Source organism: Rhinoraja longicauda, chromosome 32, assembly GCF_053455715.1.
Source record: "Rhinoraja longicauda isolate Sanriku21f chromosome 32, sRhiLon1.1, whole genome shotgun sequence".
Classification (NCBI taxonomy): Eukaryota; Metazoa; Chordata; class Chondrichthyes; order Rajiformes; family Arhynchobatidae; genus Rhinoraja; species Rhinoraja longicauda.
Genome location: NC_135984.1, coordinates 2,407,836 through 2,426,751, shown reverse-complemented (window position 1 = coordinate 2,426,751; position 18,916 = coordinate 2,407,836). Strand labels below are relative to the sequence as shown.

General features: G+C 39.3%; 1 protein-coding gene across 2 annotated transcripts in view; it reads right to left on the bottom strand.

The window, feature by feature from the left end:
* sorl1 (sortilin-related receptor, L(DLR class) A repeats containing) overlaps positions 1 to 18,916 on the bottom strand; it is a 118,410-nt gene that overhangs the window by 73,981 nt on the left and 25,513 nt on the right. For both annotated transcript variants that reach the window (XM_078426831.1, XM_078426832.1), the window contains exons 2-6: positions 16,882 to 16,998; positions 13,193 to 13,318; positions 8,549 to 8,710; positions 7,924 to 7,991; positions 6,891 to 7,068 (exon numbers count right to left, since the gene is read on the bottom strand). In XM_078426831.1, coding sequence (XP_078282957.1) covers positions 6,891 to 7,068; positions 7,924 to 7,991; positions 8,549 to 8,710; positions 13,193 to 13,318; positions 16,882 to 16,998 — 651 coding nt within the window. The remainder of the gene's footprint in view (positions 1 to 6,890; positions 7,069 to 7,923; positions 7,992 to 8,548; positions 8,711 to 13,192; positions 13,319 to 16,881; positions 16,999 to 18,916) is intronic.

The following is an 18,916-nucleotide window of genomic DNA, read 5'->3' as shown; positions in this document are numbered from 1 at the left end:
GAATCACACCGCTGCATTTACCAATATCGACAGTCCATAGTATAACATTCTACAAACATGCAGAATGCCACATTGGAAGATAACAGAAATCTATTAAACTCGAAAACAAAATGAAGCCGTCTAATTCTAAAGTGAGAAAAAAAAACTACTGGAGGAACTCAAGCAGGTCGAGCAACATCTGTCAAGAGAAATGGACGTTTCAGGTTAAGATGCTGCATTTGGATTAGGAGTTATAATGTCATTTATGAGAAAATAGCCAAACTACTTGGCTTCATGAATGGTCCTTACAATGGATAATTTTATATCACTGTATATTATTATATTTTAAAAGTAATTTATCCTAACTGAAATACTGTTTTTTCACCATTGGGCATTGGTAACAGATTTCCAGATCTATAAATTTCCCAACAGGTTGAATAGTTAATAAGAAAATGGACAAGGTCGCCTACGTTTAGTGGCCTGGCTTGGCAAGGATATTACCCATAAAAGTTATTGTCTGGATGTCAATTTGGAGACATTAAAATTGCATGTTTCCCCTTGAAGATTAAGAGACAATCAAATGATCAAAAAACCAACAATGTCAAATGGGCCAAGTCAACAATAAGGAGTCTGCAACATTCAAGGTATCTGCAATACATGATACAGGTTCTCCCAAATAAACTGCTGATAGACCACCAGGTGGCAGCCTAACAACACAAATTATAAGAGCAATCGAGAACAGGACTGAATGCATTTCCCAGTGAAGCCTTAAGTCCCGAACAATACATTCTTTATGGGTCTGACATTTTACAAAGGTCAAAGGTGCTTTGAGATCTGCTCTAGTTCTGCTGAAACAATCAATTTCTACAAAAGCTATAAATGTCATTGATTCCTAGGAGTCAGCAGGTCCTCTACAACTGAATCCAAGACTCCCTGACCCATAGATCACAAACAGTGAGGTGAGGCAACAAAATATTCTCCACAATAATTATCAATACCGGTGTCCCTCAAGAACGCGTTCTTAGCACCTTACTATACTTCCTTATACACTCACGACTGTGATTAAATTCTACTCCAACTCCACCACGATGTGGGTCGGATCTTGGAACAATGAAGAGATGGAGTATAGGAAGGGTACAGAGCTTAGTAACACGATGCCAAGACAACCCTCGCAACATCAGCAAGATGAAGGAGCTAGACAACCAGAAACCAGGTGGAACACTTGCCCAAATCAGCATCAATGATGCAAAAGTCAAGATGCTTGAGACCTTAAGAACTTGAATAAATATCACTGGATCAACCACACTGAAGCTACAACCAAGGGGCACACCAATGCCGCTACAACCAAGGGGGCACACCAATGCCGCTACAACCAAGGGGCACACCAATGCCGCTACTTCCTCAGAAGAATATGAAGGTTCGGCATGCCCCTAGTGCCTCGAGTACCAGCTTCCAAAGACGCACCGTGGAGAGCTATTGTGATGCATCACAACTTGGTTTGTCAACTGCTCTGCCCATCACACACAGCAGCCTCTCTCCCCAACCCTCCCAAATATCTCCCTTATACTTCCCACTGTCTCGGGAAAGCAACCAACATAACCAGAGACCATTTATATCCCAGTCAATCCATTTTCTTCTTTTTTCCTTCAGGCAGAAGCTTGAAAGCACATATTATTAGTCTAACCAAGAGTTTGTTCCCACTGTTGTCAGATTCTCAGCAGTCCTCTCATAAACTGAGGGTATAGTCCTGATTCCACAAAATAACTCATTGCGGCCCTTGCACTTTAAAAAAAATCTGTTCTTTCTTTATAACGGTAATGCTATAATGCTGCACCATAAATTCTTGCACGCTAGAATTTTTCTATTTGCCTATTTACCTTTACTTACTTGCATATGATTTGATTATACTCGTTTATAGTATGATTTGTCTAGCTAGCACGCAAACAAAGCTTTTCACTGTATATCAGCATACGTGATAATAATAAACTAAGCCAATTCATGAAGATTAAAGTCTCCCATTATTCCCAGCCACCCTATGGTACCATCCCTCACAGGCAGCATCGCCACAATGGGACAATACATCGGTGGAGCAGTACCTGCACAAAGCAGGCATTTGCACAAGCTTCCTGGCACTGCACAACAGCCGAGGCCAATGGATTTGTTTTCAATTACAGGCCCGAGTACATGCTTGTGAGTCATAGAGTCAGAGTATACAGTGTGGAAACAGTTCCTTCAGCCCAACTTGTCCACACTGGCCAACATGTTTCAGCTACACTAGTCCCACCTGCCTCTGCTTAGTCCATATCCCTCCAAACCTGTCCCATCCATGTACCTGTCTAATGGTTTCTTAAATGTCGGGATAGTCCCAGCCTCAACTACCTCCAGTGGCAGCTTGTTCCATCCACCCACCACCTTTTGTGTGAAAAAGTTACCCATCAGATTCCTATTAAATCTTTTCCCCTTCACCTTGAACCTATGCCTGGTCATAGTGTTCAGAATGAATTAGTCCGTTTCTGCAAGGCTAACTAAGCAGGATTCCAGAAAAGATTTATATTAATTATGTTGAAGCCTTAGAGGGAAGATTTTTTTATACACACACCGACACACAACAGGTAGTGTAGGTCTGAAACTCACTACCTGAAACAGTGATCAGAAACGTAAATCTACATCAAACTTACAAAATGCCTCGAAGTGTACTTGAAGGGTCTGTAAGATTATAGGCTAAACATAAAAAGGAAGCATTAGGTGGTGTAGCTTTTTTCCAATGGCATGGACACATTGGACAAAATGGCCTCCTTCTAAATCATTAACTTTTCATGATTCTAGTGAGTGGGTGCGCCACAAAGTGAGCTTGGTCACATTTCTGGTTCAGCAGGCAATGTCTGAAATTCATTACTGTGGATCAGAATAGCAATTTTTATTTCCTTGTGGGGTTGTACAGAACATAAAGGGCGTGGAAAGAAACAAAAGTAAAGGATTCTCACAAAAACAATTTCTGGTCATCCGCAAACATTTTCTTCCCATATCTTCCACTCTCCTACTTCATGAACAGAGGAAACATCCCATTCTAAAGTATAATTCTAAAAATCAATCTGATTTACACAAACATGGGTTTAGATTTCATGCTTTTTTTCAGAAACCTATTTAGACAAAGTTAATTTGCTTAATATCACTGGAAGAGTTTGCTTATTGGAGTGGACTACTGTCATTTAATATCAGAGGTGCTAAAGTCAATGCACTTGCTAATTTAAAGACATCTTGAAGACAGTTCCTGCCATCATGGTTGCTACTTAAATAAATTAACAAAATGTTTTATGTAAAGTTTTACCTGTTTCTTTCTCAAATAAATACCTGTTAAGATGGCTCAATGAAGCAGTTATATACCATGGCATTTTGTATCAAGCATCACAAAACAGGAGCACTGCGAGGCCACAACCAAAGCCTTGTGGAGCATCCTGAAAAAGGGTGCTACACAAGACACCTCTCCCTCTCATTGTGCAGGAAGGAACTGCAGACACTGGTTTAAACCGAAGATAGACACAAAAAGCTGGAGCAGGGCGGCACGGTGACGCAGCAGTAGAGTTGTTCACAAGGTTAATTCCCGGATGGTGGGACTGTCATATGTTGAAAGAATGGAGCGACTGGGCTTGTATACACTGGAATTTAAAAGGATGAGAGGGGATCTTATTGAAACATATAAGATTATTACAGGATTGGACACGCTAGAGGCAGGAAAGATGTTTCCGATGTTGGGGGAGTCCAGAACCAGGGGCCACAGTTTAAGAATAAGGCCATTTCGAACGGCGATGAGGAAGAACTTTTTCACCCAGATAGTTGTGAATCTGTGGAATTCCCTGCCTCAGAAGGCAGTGGAGGCCAATTCTCTGAATGCATTCAAGAGAGTTCGATAGAGCTCATAAAGATAGCAGGGTCAAGGGATACGGGGAGAAGGCAGGAACGGGGTACTGATTGTGGATGATCAGCCATGATCACGGTGAATGGCGGTGCTGGCTCAAAGGGCCGAATGACCTACTCCTGCACCTACTGTCTATTGCTGCCTTGCAGTTCGATCCTGACTACGGGAGCTGTCTGTACGGAGTTTGTACGTTCTCCCCGTGACCTGTGTGGGTTTTCTCCAAGACCTTCGGTTTCCTCCCATACTCCAAGACGTGCAGGTTTGTAGGTTAATTAGCTTAGAAAATGTAAAAATTGCCCCCAGTGTGTGTAGGATAGTGTTAATATGCGGGGACCGCTGGTCAGTGCGGACTCGGTGGGCAGAAGGACCTGTTTCCGTGCTGTATCTCTAAACTAAATTAAACTCAGCGGGTCTGAGGAAGTTCTTGTGCCGAAACATCACCTATTCCTTTTCTCCAGAGATGCTCCCTGACCCGCTGAGTTACTCCAGCATTTTATGTCTCCCTTTCATTACTATTTTCTAACTGGAGTTTTAGTGTTAATTGCATTTTAATGTATTTGTTGTTGTTCCACGGATATTTCAGAAGAAAAGCTATGACTAAAGCATAAAATACCTAGCTTTAACCACTGATTAAATTAATTTAATAGCCCTCTACACAAACAAGCACAAATGCTCCACAGGCAGCCAACCTCCATCCAACAAATGTGACATTTCATAGTGACAACTGCAATACACAAATTCACCCTTGGCAGGTCCCGGAATGATTTAACAGCATGGGAGCAGGAAAGCTATCAAAGGGATTTAGTCGACAGCTTTTCACTGAAACTTTTAATTGAACATTCTGGAACTTTGCTTTACCAGGATCTCCTGTAAAATAATTTGTTAATAAAAATGAAAATCAAGTATGGCTGGGAATTATTCAATTATTCCTTTTTTAGGAAAAAAAAGCCTGATCCAACACGAATGATATTCATGGAGTTACGAGGCTCAGAAACTGAACGAACGAGTTTAACACACATCTTGCTGATAGCAGTTACATAACACGACATTATTAAAGGTAGACACAAAATGCTGGAGTAACTCAGCGGCGATAGGCAGCATCTCTGGAGAGATGGGATGGGTGACGTTTCGGGTCGAGACCCTTCATTAGACTGATGTCAGGGCGAGGGGGTGATGTCAGGACTGGCCGGTCCCGCCACTTCCCCGGACATCAGTCTGAAGAAGGGTCTCGACCCAAAACGTCACCCATTCCTTCTCTCCAGAGATGCTGCCTGTCCCGCTGAGTTACTCCAGCATTTTGTGTCTACCTTCGATTTAAACCAGCATCTGCTGTTCTTTCCCACGCATGATGTTATTAACTCATTTGTTTCATCAACATGCAAACTTGTGATCCTTCCTTTGCAACTGCATTTGATCAGAACAATGTCAATAATGAAAACAATAGGCCATCATCCTGCTCTCTCGGCAAGACAATTCACTTCTATTAAATTAGTACAGCAAATAAATGTTAATGCAAGCTGTTTGCTCATGAACACACAACACAATCCTTTCATCACGATTAGCGGCATTTAGGCAGTGTTTCAACACTTACTCAGCAGGATCTTGCAAACCCATTGCAAAATAGGAGGGAATGCGCAAGTAGGAACTGCAGATGCTGCTTTAAACCGAAGATAGACACAAAAAGCTGCAGTAACTCAGCGGGACAGGCAGCATCTCTGGAGAGAAGGAATGGGTGGTGTTTCGGGTGAAGAAGGGTCTCGACCCGAAACGTCACTCATTCCTGCTCTCCAGTGATGCTGCCTGTCCCACTGAGTTACTCCAGCATTTTGTGTATATCTTCAAAATAGGAGGGAATCAGGTCAGTGTTTCTCCCCAGGCTGCAGCAGAGGCTCTAACCACACTTAACTAGCTCCAATGGACAGGTGATATTCTTCATGTGCCGAAACCCAGGTCACAGTCCCCCACATTTAATCTGGAAAGGAACCAAGCACCTGAGTCTCCGTGATAGAAGTACAACAGAAACAAGCCATGATTAGATAGTCGTGCCCTAGTCTAATTCATACAGTAGCTAGTTTTAGAGTGTTTAGAGATAAAGTGTGGAAACAGGCCCTTTGGCTCCCAGTTCACACCAACCATTGATTACCCGTACACTAGTTCTACGTCCTATACACTAGAGGCAATTTCCAGAAGCCAATTAACCTGCAAACCTGCTTGTCTTTGGAATGTCGAAAGAAACTGGAGTACCCGGAGTAAACCCACATGGTCACAGGAAGAACGTACAAACTCCAAACTGACATCACCATTAGTGAGAATCGAACCCAGGCCACCCTACTGCTGTACTCACAGCAGAGTAAGGAAACATGAACTCAAGGGGACAAGAGGAAACATTTTAAGGGCACCCTCAAAGCAAGCACTACAGTTGAGTCCGACATCAAAAGTCTGACAAATATTAGCCAAGATCCTGTGGCATCACATCATGGAGAAAATTTTGCTTTGACGGCAACAGACACACCTTGGAGGAAGAAAACAACAGGGGAAAAAAAAAGACAAGATACAACTCTGATCCTCCATTTGGCGATTCTCAATAGTATCTGTCAGTGTCTGGTCTAAGGATTGGAATTCTTCACCATCAACATATTCCCTACAATCATGAGCCATGAAAGAGATTGTCCTCAACCATGAAAGGTTTGCCAACAAAAGTGTAACTAGTCATATGGAATGGATTAGGCAAAAGTCAAAACAAATACCACCCTCCAAAAAATAGGTAAATCAACCTAATTGATTTTAAATGGTAAAATTGAAGGGGGGGGGGGGGGGGAGGGGAAGACAAGAGAAAAATTGAAGACTAGAGAATAATGATCATTATTCAATATACACTACTCTCCCGACAACAGCTGTAGAAAATATTCTGAGAAAATCTTCTTGATCACCTTTTTTTTTAAAACTTGACTTTCTATTAAAGCAACTAAACCATCAGATATATCAGAATACTCACCACCTTCTTTGTGGCAAACATGTATTTGCCTTGCAACTGAAACTCTTCTACTCCTTTCAAAATTATCTCATGGTTTTCACTCTGAAAGAGATCACTGCTTTTGATGATGCTTGAGGTAGTCATTGGCTCATGGCGTTCAACGTAAATTGTAGTAGCTGAGTCGTATGGTTCTAGACCCCTGTAAAATTGGATAACAAATGTACTTTGTTTCTGAAAATACTTTAATGGGCCAACTATCGTTCTGTGAATTATGCCACAGTTATGAGAGGAATAGATCAGGTAGACACACATAATCTCTTGCCCAGTGTTGGGGGAAATCGAGAACCCGACTATGTAGGTTTAAGATGAGGGGGGAAAGATTTAATAGGAACTTGAGGGGAGACTTTTTCACACAAAGGGTGGTAGGTGTACGGAACGAGCTGCCAGAGGAGATAGTTGAGGCTGGGACTATTGCAATGTTTAAGAAACATTTAGACAGGTAGATGGATAGGACAGGTTTGGAGGGATATGGGCCAAATGCAGGCAGGTGGGACTATGTGGATGGGACATATTGGCCGGTGTGGGCAAGTTGGGCTGAAGGGCCTGTTTCCACGCTGTAAGACTCTATGACTCTAGAGTTCCAACTTCGTTGCACCAACTTACAGTCAAAATTGTTCCACGGCCAAGTCTCTTTTTTCCCCCCAAGATCAATCTAATATGCTATTCTGACACCCATCCCACCAAACCAACACAACCGATTATGCCATAAAATCAGCAGAAACATGGATAAAGTAATCAATCATTCCAACACATTTAACAGATTCCAAGATGCACAGTTCTACAAAGCTATAAATCATTCAATAATAATAGGTATCTAACCCTAATCAATAATAATAATAATACATGTTTAGAGAATCTGAATCAAGCACTTGACTACCCTCTCACACCCGACAATGATCAATCACTGGGAATACTTGCAGTACTTTCCTCAAAAAAGTCTTTATACCAAGTTACAGAAATGAACATTAAAAAAAATCTACATAAATATCCATACCAGTAGTAAGATTTGACATGTTCCTGAATTAAGACCCAACTTTGTCCAAAGTCATCAGATTTCCAAAGCTGCAAAATAAAACCATAATTTGCTTAGTAAAAGCTGCACTTAAGCATCTTGGTCGTTTTTATATATTGATCTGGTAGAAAGAAATTAACAACTTCAAAATTCCCACTGCATGCTCCAAATTCCAAAATATATAGGGCTTAAAATTTTAATTTCCCCAGCTACAAAAAATTAAGCAGGGAAAAACAATTAAAACAGAGAAGGCGCTTATACATTCCATTTTGGCATATCACAAATGTTTTTAACAACAAGCATCAGGACAACAACTAAAGCAGATAATGCTGCAATCCAAGTCCACAGATGGAGAATGGTGGTGATTTTCCTATCAAGAATAATAAAAAGCATTGTTTAAAACTATCTTCTTCCAACTTCTGGGGCAGGCTTGCTACTCCCAACACCAACCCCCATTCCCAATACCTTCCTGGAACATTTACCTTACCAAGAATTACACAGTGGGTACACAAAAGTAGCACTCCTAATTAGATTTTCATGAAGCAACAGCATTGGCCATTCATTTTCTGCATTAGCAAACACCTGGTAGACAAATAATGAACCATACCTGCTTGTTTGGATGAGAGCTGTCATAACCAATCACAAGGTTGGGATTGGTGCTGTGGAGGAGGAGATCTGTTGGACTGAATGGAATAGGGAACTCCTGGATGTCATGGCAGAAGTTTAAAGTGGTCCATAAGTAGTGATTTTTGGTGTCGGCAAAAATGTACTGAGAGAACCAGGAAAAATAGACATGTAGTTTAAATTTGCCTGCATCACAAACAAGAATACCTATTATTTTTATTACTGCGACTGAATTGCTACTGTTGCTGCTAATCAGTACTAAGAATATCTTAACCATCACAATAGATTAATTAGCCATCAATACTTTACGATCAAACTTTAAAAGCAACACGATTCTGTATTTAAAAATAATAATTGGTAGGATAAATTATGCATAGATCTTAAACAATAAAACCAAAACATCAGCAGTTATCCTGTTTAAGTTGACACTTTTATTTTCAAAGTAGATTAGATTAAATCAAATCTGCAGTATCCAAATTTTTAGGCAGAATAAATATCAAGTCCCAAAGTTAATCATATCTGAAGGATGTGCTGTCAATAAAAATGTCTTAATGTTATTTTTGTGCTAGTAGTCAGGTCAGTTTCACTATAAAGAATTGCCGCAACACTTTCTAACATTGCACACGTCACAATTTAATTTGTAGTTATTGTACCCTGTGTGAAATCATAATTTATTTTGAGTTGAGAATTAATTTTTTAGTGAGAGGCTTTCCAGAAGTCACAAGACCAATGCACTATTTTGTGAAAAAACCTGACAAAAAGCCCAATGAAAAAACATATTCTGAAGATATGTTAAACATATCCTAAGGTATTTATTCACAAAATGCTGGATTAACTCAGCAGGTCAGGCAGCATCTCAGGAGAGAAGGAATGGGTGACGTTTCGGGTCCCGAAACGTCACCCATTCCTTCTCTCCCGAGATGCTTCCTGACCTGCTGAGTTAATCCAGCATTTTGTGAATAAATACCTTCGATTTGTACCAGCATCTGCAGTTATTTTCTTATATTAAACATATCCTAAAATGCAATTCTAAATTATGAATTCGGGAATGCACAGAAACGTTGAAACAAATGTAATTTTAGCAATTAGCTTCAAATCTATGAGAGCTATATAATTCTACAGAAAATCAAATCAATCTTGTTCTGAAAATCAAGTATAACACAACGTGAAATCATCTCAGAAAATTAATGACTTCTTAATGAACCCCATGTTCGTCCATTGAATCCAATAGCGTTTTTGTCAAACAAGTGACAGGTTCCACTGCACCAACTGTTAAAATGTTTTAAAACCCCCACGTTTTACCAATCTTATAATTGAGTTATTTTTCATATTGGGACGAGCGTACGAGTAGATTTTTGCCAAATGCAAAGTTATTGCACAAATTCTTGTGCAAAATCTTTTCCCGTTTTTAACAATGATTCATATGCTGGAAATAAATCCGCCCACAGCACCAGGAGGTATTAGGGTATGCAGAAAAGAACGGGATCCAGTGGTTATAGGTTCCTGTTGCAGAGCGACTTGGCCAAAAGAAAATTCATTCATTTATTATTTCTAACATTTATTAACTATTTTTGTAGAATCTTGTAGAAAGGATCACGCCCTTTGGTGAAGTGAATATTTTTAGAACTGTAATTTGATTGCACCACAGAAGGCTGAGCAGATGTTCTGTAATCTGGAATCAAGTGGTTAATGCAGATGAGAGTCATGGGCTTATATGTGAAATTTAGAATTGAAAGACCTCGGACACCTGGTCCAGTTAACTATATGAGGAAGAGAGGTGGTCGTGGGGGAGGTAAATGCACAGAGTACACCATGCCAATGAAATCCCAGCAAGACCTACATTGTGTTTCTCTCTCACTATGAAACAGTTTCAGATATCCATTTGCTGCATTCACCTCCAATCGACCAATTCTCAGGCCGTTTCCCAAACCGTTGGCACATCTCAATGTAAATTTTCAACAACTTAAATATGACAGCAGACAACCCAAAAACAGCAATATTCTCATCACAACTTTATAAATAAATATATTTATGCATTAAATGTCCACTTAGTAAAATTTAAAATGACAGACGATCAGAAATAATACAGGGAAATCATCCTTTTCCCCCTCTCTCAACACTGGCAGATTTTCATTTTTTGTTTGATGTTCAGAGCATTTGTCGCATTTAGTTTTGAGATGTCAGTTTATTGCTCAGATAGAAAAAAAATGAGTGGGAATATTCAAAATACACAGGATCTAACAGGCATCAGTATTTCACCAGAATGTCCACTTCTGTAAGTTATTAGCTAGTCCCTTGGGGGAAAGAATGAATTGTTTCCACTTCAGTTCTGTGGGTTCTAAAGTGGTTCAAAAATCCAATGAAGAATACACTGGCTCAGCCGCAGTTGGGACATGAAGTGCTCAACAAGCAGGTGGGTGGATGGTTGGGGATGCCTTGTGTTCCTTCTGCTCGTGGTTTTGTGCTTCCACATTCCATTTACAAGACTGAAATCGCTGGTGCCTTCCTAATCGCTCACACCCCTCTACCACTCTCCCCTCCTCCAACAAAGAGTCTATGGGAACATTTTTGAAACATTATCTTTCTCCTCCTAAAAAATCTGCTGAGACTCTATTTTGAGTGCTTGTTTTGGAAATCTAGTGTCAGACATGTAGTCAATGAGCCTTGCACACCATAGGTCGTTTGGCTTGATGAAAGCCTAGTTCTTGCAGATATTGGCCTGGTGAAGTGGTATGGACATTGGTTCAACAATCCTGCCAATGCATTGAGGATTTTGCAGGTTATGGTAGAACTTCACCAGTGTTTCAAAAGGTGTTGGTTGCCATTTCTCCAAAGCATACAGGAATACAAAATCAGTGTTGCTTGATACATTTCAGCTTGGTGCCAGCTTTGACATGAGGTCTTCAAACACCTTTCAAGGGTCACTAAAAGCTCTGCTAGTGCACTTAAGACTACGGTAAATCTTCAAATCAAAGCATGCCTTCCAAGAGATTGAATTCCAAGCGACACAAGATGAACCACATATTCTATGGTTTTACTTTGGGTTTCAATTGATGAGCATGGCCAGAAGGGTAGGTTGGTCGAGGATGTTCGCCTTCTCGATACTTAGCTCAATGCCCAGCTTTTTGTTTGGCTGAAGTCAATGATTACTTGGAGCTTCGTGTCCACATGTGCATGTGCAAGCATCATCTGCATATATAATTCAATGATGTCAGGGGTGATGGGGAGAAGGAAAGAAAGAGAATGGGATTAGGAAGGGGTGAAAGATATAAACTTATGATCAAGATCGGGTAATCCTAGTTGTGGTGTAAAGGCAAAGTTTTAATAGTTTCCCATTTATCCTGGCATCAACACCAGTGGGTGGTTTGTTGTAGGCAAGATGCAGTTTAGCAGCAAAAGGTTGAGAAAATGGGCGGCATGATAACACCACCAAGCTTGATATCAGTTTGCGCTGTGTTTGCGTTGCTGATAGAGTTAATGATTAGGACCACATTGTGCATCACTCTCAAAAAGAATAACAATCAATTTCTGAGGACAGCCAAATTTGGGGGAAAGAAAGATTCTTCCATGAATTCTCTCTACAATATCTTTTGATTCCATCAGCTAAATTCACAAACGACAGGTTTCCTATATTTTATCTTGACTTTATTAGGTCCTTTGTTACTGATTGGTGGACAAAGGACATGATATTTGTTGCATTGCAGTATGTGGCTAAAAAGATCTTCAAACTGTTCCTTCCAGCATGTGCTAATTGCCCTTGCAGGATTTAAAAAATCACAACCTCCTGTCTCAAAGGACCAAGGTAGCTAATAGTGTGGACGCTGCAGCAAGATATACGACCTATTTTCCTCGTCAAAAGCCAGAGAAATGCTGCAGAAAAATAACTGGTGGATCTCAGGCACTTTATAGTTTAATACTAGTGCATCTTTGAATATCTAAAAGTTACCAATTTTGTTTAGATATCTATTATTGTGAATGTACCTCAGACTTGTCCATATCTATTGCTTATTACCTTCCATTACATTGAAGCATTTCATGGAAGTCCGAGCTTTTGTACCTACCCCAGTCACAGCATGCTGCAGTTGAACAGGAACAAAAACAAATGCTTTCTTCCTTTTCTAGGCATGACTATGTCTCTCCATTGACTTACAGCATTTGGACACCCTTATAAACGATTATTATTTTTTGCCAATCCTCCAGGTGGTGGTAGTCACAATCACCTTCCTGAGCTATTGCAGCGTTTATGAAGATACATCCATTGTGCTCTTGGATAGCAATTTCCAGTACACAAGATGAGGAAACAGTGCATTAAGGCAATTATCCTTCTTTTAATGCCATCATCTAAAGTTTTACATTGTTCATTGAAATCAGTGGATTAAAAATCTTGAAACCAAAGCATGTGCAACGACAGAAATTAACAGGGTACCAATAACACCAATCTTTGCACAAGAGGACAGTTGATAGTGACTTTCATTAGTGTTGCTCTGGGAACCCCAATAAATCATAAAAGAGACAAATTAGTTAATAATGAGGCAATTTTAAAATAATTCACTGTGAAATGAAGATACTTACATGTAACAAGGTTAACAGACAAACATTTGCTAATAATCCATGGAATGCTCCTTACCCTTCTTTTATCTATTGGGCTGTGGTAAAATTGAACAACATATTTATGTTTTTTTGTTTCATCTTTCAGTTTGAACTTGTCATCAATTCTCTCAAAGGATTTTCCATAATCATATGAAATGTAAACCTAGGGGAGATAAGAAGGGGGGAGGAATAAGAAAAAAAACCAATTACACAAGAGTTAACAGTACAGAACCAAGCCAATGGACCTGATTGGTGTACTTTAGTATGTGTTCTCCACAGGAATCTCCCCGTGGCAAAATCTTCCACTTCTTTTTTCTCCAATATGCTTCTCTAGCTTCACCTGAAAAACACTTGTGTTATTCGCCTTAATGGTGCATTGAACTAACTAGCCACCTTTCCACCTTAAATGGCCCGATATATTATCTGATTTATTCCCATGCCATTTCTGCTTTTTGGAAACAGACATGGCAACCATGGCAAAGTAAAACAATCAGACTAGGGCATCATATCATATCATATATATACAGCCGGAAACAGGCCTTTTCGGCCCTCCAAGTCCGTACCGCCCAGCGATCCCCGTACATTAACACTATCCTACACCCACTAGGGACAATTTTTACATTTACCCAGCCAATTAACCTACATACCTGTACGTCTTTGGAGTGTGGGAGGAAACCGAAGATCTCGGAGAAAACCCACGCAGGTCACGGGGAGAACGTACAAACTCCTTACAGTGCAGCACCCGTAGTCAGGATCGAACCTGAGTCTCCGGCGCTGCATTCGCTGTAAAGCAGCAACTCTACCGCTGCGCTACCGTGCCGAGTTAGGTGCATTAGTACAACTGACAATTTGACAAAAAGAGGAAGATATCATTTAAACTGTAGCTACAAATAAAGACAGCAAGTCCCACCTTAAGATTTGGCAGAGAATAAGAACATTTTAAATGTGAAAAATTTAACAAAATAGGTATTTACATTTAAAACCTCACAACGACAATATGGTTGTGGCTGTAAATTATACCGTGCAAATTCAGTGGTAATACACCATTTTCTTTCCCTTTGAACATTCCCTTCTCATTGTCCATGCCTTTCCCCCACTTTTCCCCTCGATGACCACGCACTTCACTTCCCATGTAGGTTACACTATCCACTGTCATCTAATCATACTTAACCTGAAAATGTCACGGATGTTTGCATTGAAATACACTCAGAGATGTTTACTCCTCATACCACCAATGCCGCTTGACTTGCTAAGTAGTTCCAACTTTTGTTTTTGTGCTTTTATTTCCTGTTATTTTCTCTGCTTAAGTAGGGCACATTAATAATGTATATAGATCTTCCCCTTTGTTGCTTACTATCAAATTTCATTTATTCACAGAAAAATGTCACACATCATTTAAGGTAGAATGTGGATATGTGCAAGGAAAAAGAGGGGGAGTAGGGGTGTAGTTTTACTTGAACCAAGTATTAATGGTTATAAGGCTAAATTATTCATGTTGTTTAGTTAAAAACATCTTTTTTTTTTAAATCCTTAATTATCTGAATTACCAGAGCAGATAAATCATTAGATTTCAGGCAAATTCCAACTTTTTTATTGTGATAGTAAATATTTTGGGAAGAAAGTGAAAAGCATCAACTGGCAGATATCCATAGAAAGGACTACTCTGAAAACAAAAGATATAGACACAAAATGCTAGAGTAACTCAGCGGGTCAGGCAGCATCTCTGAAGAAAAGGAATAGGTGGCGTTTCAAGTCGAGACCCTTCTTCAGACGCAAACAAACTTCAGACTTCAAACAAAATATAGGTCCACCACCAATTTTCCAACATCCTTGGTTTCAGATCCTTTCTGGATTATCCGTTTTGCCAGTCTATCAGAGGTCATGGCCTCCGAGAGGAGTCCAACAGTACTGGAACCGTCTACCTAGGCGACCTGGGAACCGAGATAACAGCAGGCAAATTCAGCCTCAGAGGTCGGCTATGGGAACGGATCTGCCGCCTCCAGCCGGACCCGTAGTTCCAGAGCTCCGGATGTAGCGGACACATTCGACCCACCGATCAGCCACGCAAGTCGGCTATGGGAAAGGATCTGTCGGCTTCGCCGTGCCAGACTTCCAGAGCCCCGGCTGCAGGGGGAATATGCAGCCGCGCCGCTTGACGCGGAAGTTCCAATGACGTCGAGATCGGTTGCTGGCTGCCTTACCCAACCTAAGGAGGAGGGGGGGTTGGAGCTCCCTGGGGGACTTTAAGAGCGCTCTTGTGATTTTGTCCAGATTACAGAAGGAGCCGGACCATCAGTTGCCGGAAAATCAGTAGTGGACCTGTACCATTTGCTGCATGGAACATCCACAAAGGCTAAATTACCAATCGCATATCGCAATTAAGATTGAACCTGAGATATTCAGTGATCACAAAATCAAGAGGGCTTCGTAGCACAAGAATCATAAAGGTCTCCAAAAATTTCAGGAGGTATATTTACCAAATCAAAATACTAAAACAGTTCAAAAAGGCTGCACTTTACAGAATTGCTAATCCTTCTCACACATGTTAATAGTAACACTTCTTTCCAACTGTTCCATTTCTTTCTGTTAATCTCTTCAGCAATTGGCAAATATGCCGAAATCTCCTCCTATTGCACTGACTTCTAAACAATCAAGAACCATAGAAATGTACAAAATTATGCAATAACATGTTGCTATATTAGATGAACATTTATAATCTTTTCATTTTCGTATACTACTTGCTGCTCACATCCAAATGCAAGTATCAAAGCAGGCCACGGATTTTGTTACTAAAATAGGTCAAAGCAAAAACAACATTGAAATCACCATGACCTTGAAGCACACCTCGTCCTTACTTCCTCAGAAGACTAAAGGAAAGTCAGAAAGTCCTCAATGACTTGCCAATTTCTATAAATTCACCACACAAAGCATGCTACCGGTTGGTTTGGCAACTGTTCTGCCCAAGACCACAAGAAATTGCAGAGAGTCGTGGACAAAACCCAGTCCATCACACAAACCTGCCTACCATCCCATTAACTCTACCTACACTTCAGGCTGCCTTGGGAAAGCAGACAACATAATCAGGAATCACTTACATCCAAGTTATTTTCTCTTCTCCATGTTCCAATTGGGCAGAAGATACAAAAGCTCGAAAGACAAACCACCAGATTCCAGAACATCTCCTGCTCCATAGTTATCACACTCTCAAGCACACCTCTCATAAATTAAGGATTTATTCCCGATCTCCCAATCTGCTTCATTGCAACTCCTGCACTTTAAAAAAAAATCTTTACTTTATTTGTAGCTGTAACACTATATTCTGTGCTCGGCTTCCTTTTTCTTTTGCAATGCTTGTTATAATCATATATAGTTAGATTGCACTCATTGATGGTATTTTTTACCTGTACAGCAAGTAACCCTTTCCATTGCATCTTGTTGCATGTGCTACCATTAAAACAATCCCACTGCCATGATACCATTAATCAGTTTTATAGAAAAGGTATACTTTTAATATAATGTACACCAGAAAATCTATTCTAAGGACAGCATCAGTAAATATTTTGTCATTTATTTCTTTATTATATATTTTTATTTAATTTGGTTTATTTAATGCACTCATTTTTTAAATTTGTTTTTGAAAAAGCCAAGTGTCTTCTTCCAGATTATACAACAGTATGACAAATCACTATTTTATTTCAGTATTTACTTTTTAAATGTTCAACTTACCGAACTGGTGCGATGTCCGTTCAGAAATGGGTTATCACGGGCAAGTGCCACGATCACCCTGCTTTTCTCTCCAGCCCAATGAACAACCAATTGACCGTGCGAATCATTGAGGTTCACCTGCAGTTAAAAAGCCATGTAGTAGAATTAGTACCGATCAATGAGTCACAGTTGAAAACAGTTCCAGCACTACTCCATTAAAAATAGATCCAGCAAAATCTAGAAGATACACAATAGTCCAGAAAAGAACAAATCTATTTGGCATAATACACAAAGCACAAGAGTAACTCAGCGGGTCAGGCTGCATCCGTGAAGGATATGACGTTTCTGGTCAGGATCCTTCTTCATACCTATTTGGACCTACCTGTCTACATTATGATTTATGCATCATATTGTGTTCTTCCCACTCTACATCTTACCTCATTAATGCCACAAATGCTTTCACTCTCAAGTGTTTATCCAGCTTCACCTCAAGTATGTCTTGTCACCTCAACTATCCCTTGCAGCAATGAGTTTCACATTCCAATTAATGTCTAAGCAAGTCTATCATGCTCACAATTATCTATCATGCTCACAATTTTCTTGGGGCTAGATAAGCAGATTTAAGAGTATAGAATGGCATTTGTACACACTTTCATTTCACTTTTTGTTAAAAAAAAAGGTTACACAGTGGGATATATTTGAGTTGTTTCTTGTGCCTTCTTCTCCAACAACATTCTCTCCTTTTTCCATTCGCTTGATCTTATTAGGACACTCTCCATTATTTGCGCATCAATTACAATCTCTTTTTTTTTTTTTTTTTTTAATTTTATTGGTACATAACCTGTTTACATCTTTACAGTCATACATTTTTAAATTGATAATATTGTCAATTATTATTATATTGTCTCCAATACCTTTTGCCCCTTTTTTTTTTTTTTTAAACTAGATAGAGCTAAAGAAATAGATGAAGTAAAGAAAGAAAAGAGAGAGAAGAAAAATAAAAACAAAAACAAATTTAAAAAAAAAAAAAAAAAAAAGATAAGGAAAAAGTTAGTTAAAGAAGAATGGAAAAATTTATTAAAATAACAAAAACTTCATTCGAGATATATTCGTACATTTCAAAGTATAGCATTTCATCCATTCTTTAGTCCGAGTGCTAGTCAGGTTCCTGTGCTGAACTATTCTGACCCTTTAAGTAATCAATAAAAGGAGACCATGTTCCAATGAATAATTCCTGTTTGTCCAACAGGGAAAATCTGATTCTTTCCACGTTTAAGGTCTCCGTCATTTCTATAATCCACATTTTGATTGTGGGGGCCGTAGTGCCTTTCCAAAATTTTAGAATTAATTTTTTTCCTGTTATTAAACTATAATCAATAAAGTTTCTTTGTGTTGTTCTAAATGTTTGATTTAATTCTAATATTCCGAGTATAATTAATTTTGGATCTGGGTCCAATTGTGTGCTGGTTACTTTAGATATTATGCTAAAAATATTTACCCAGAATTTTTTAATTTTTATACAGTTTGCAAACATATGAAATAATGTAGCTTCTAAATGTTGACATTTATCACATTTAGGTGAGATATGTTGGAAAATTTTATGTAGTTTTGTTTTTGAATAGTGTAACCTATGTATTACTTTAAATTGTATTAGAGAATGTCTGGCGTTTAGTGAACACTGATGTATATGTTGCAGACTTTCTTCCCAAGTATCTTTCGTTATTACTTGGTTTAATTCTTTTTCCCATTTTTGTCTGTATAAGTCCGTGGAGGGAATGTCACTGTCTAATAAGATATTATATATATAAGATATTAATTTTTCTGTATTAGGATGTTTGTTCCAACATTCATCAAGAATTTCTGAATTTCTAATTCGAAAATTTTGGGAGTTCGATTTTACATAATCTCTAAGTTGAAGATATCTGAAATAATCATTTCCACGAAGACCATAAGTCTGTTGCAACTCCTGAAATGTCAGAAAGGTGCCTTCCTTATAAAGTTGTCCCATATTTTTAATTCCATAATCCTTCCATTGTGTAAAACCCCCGTCTACCCA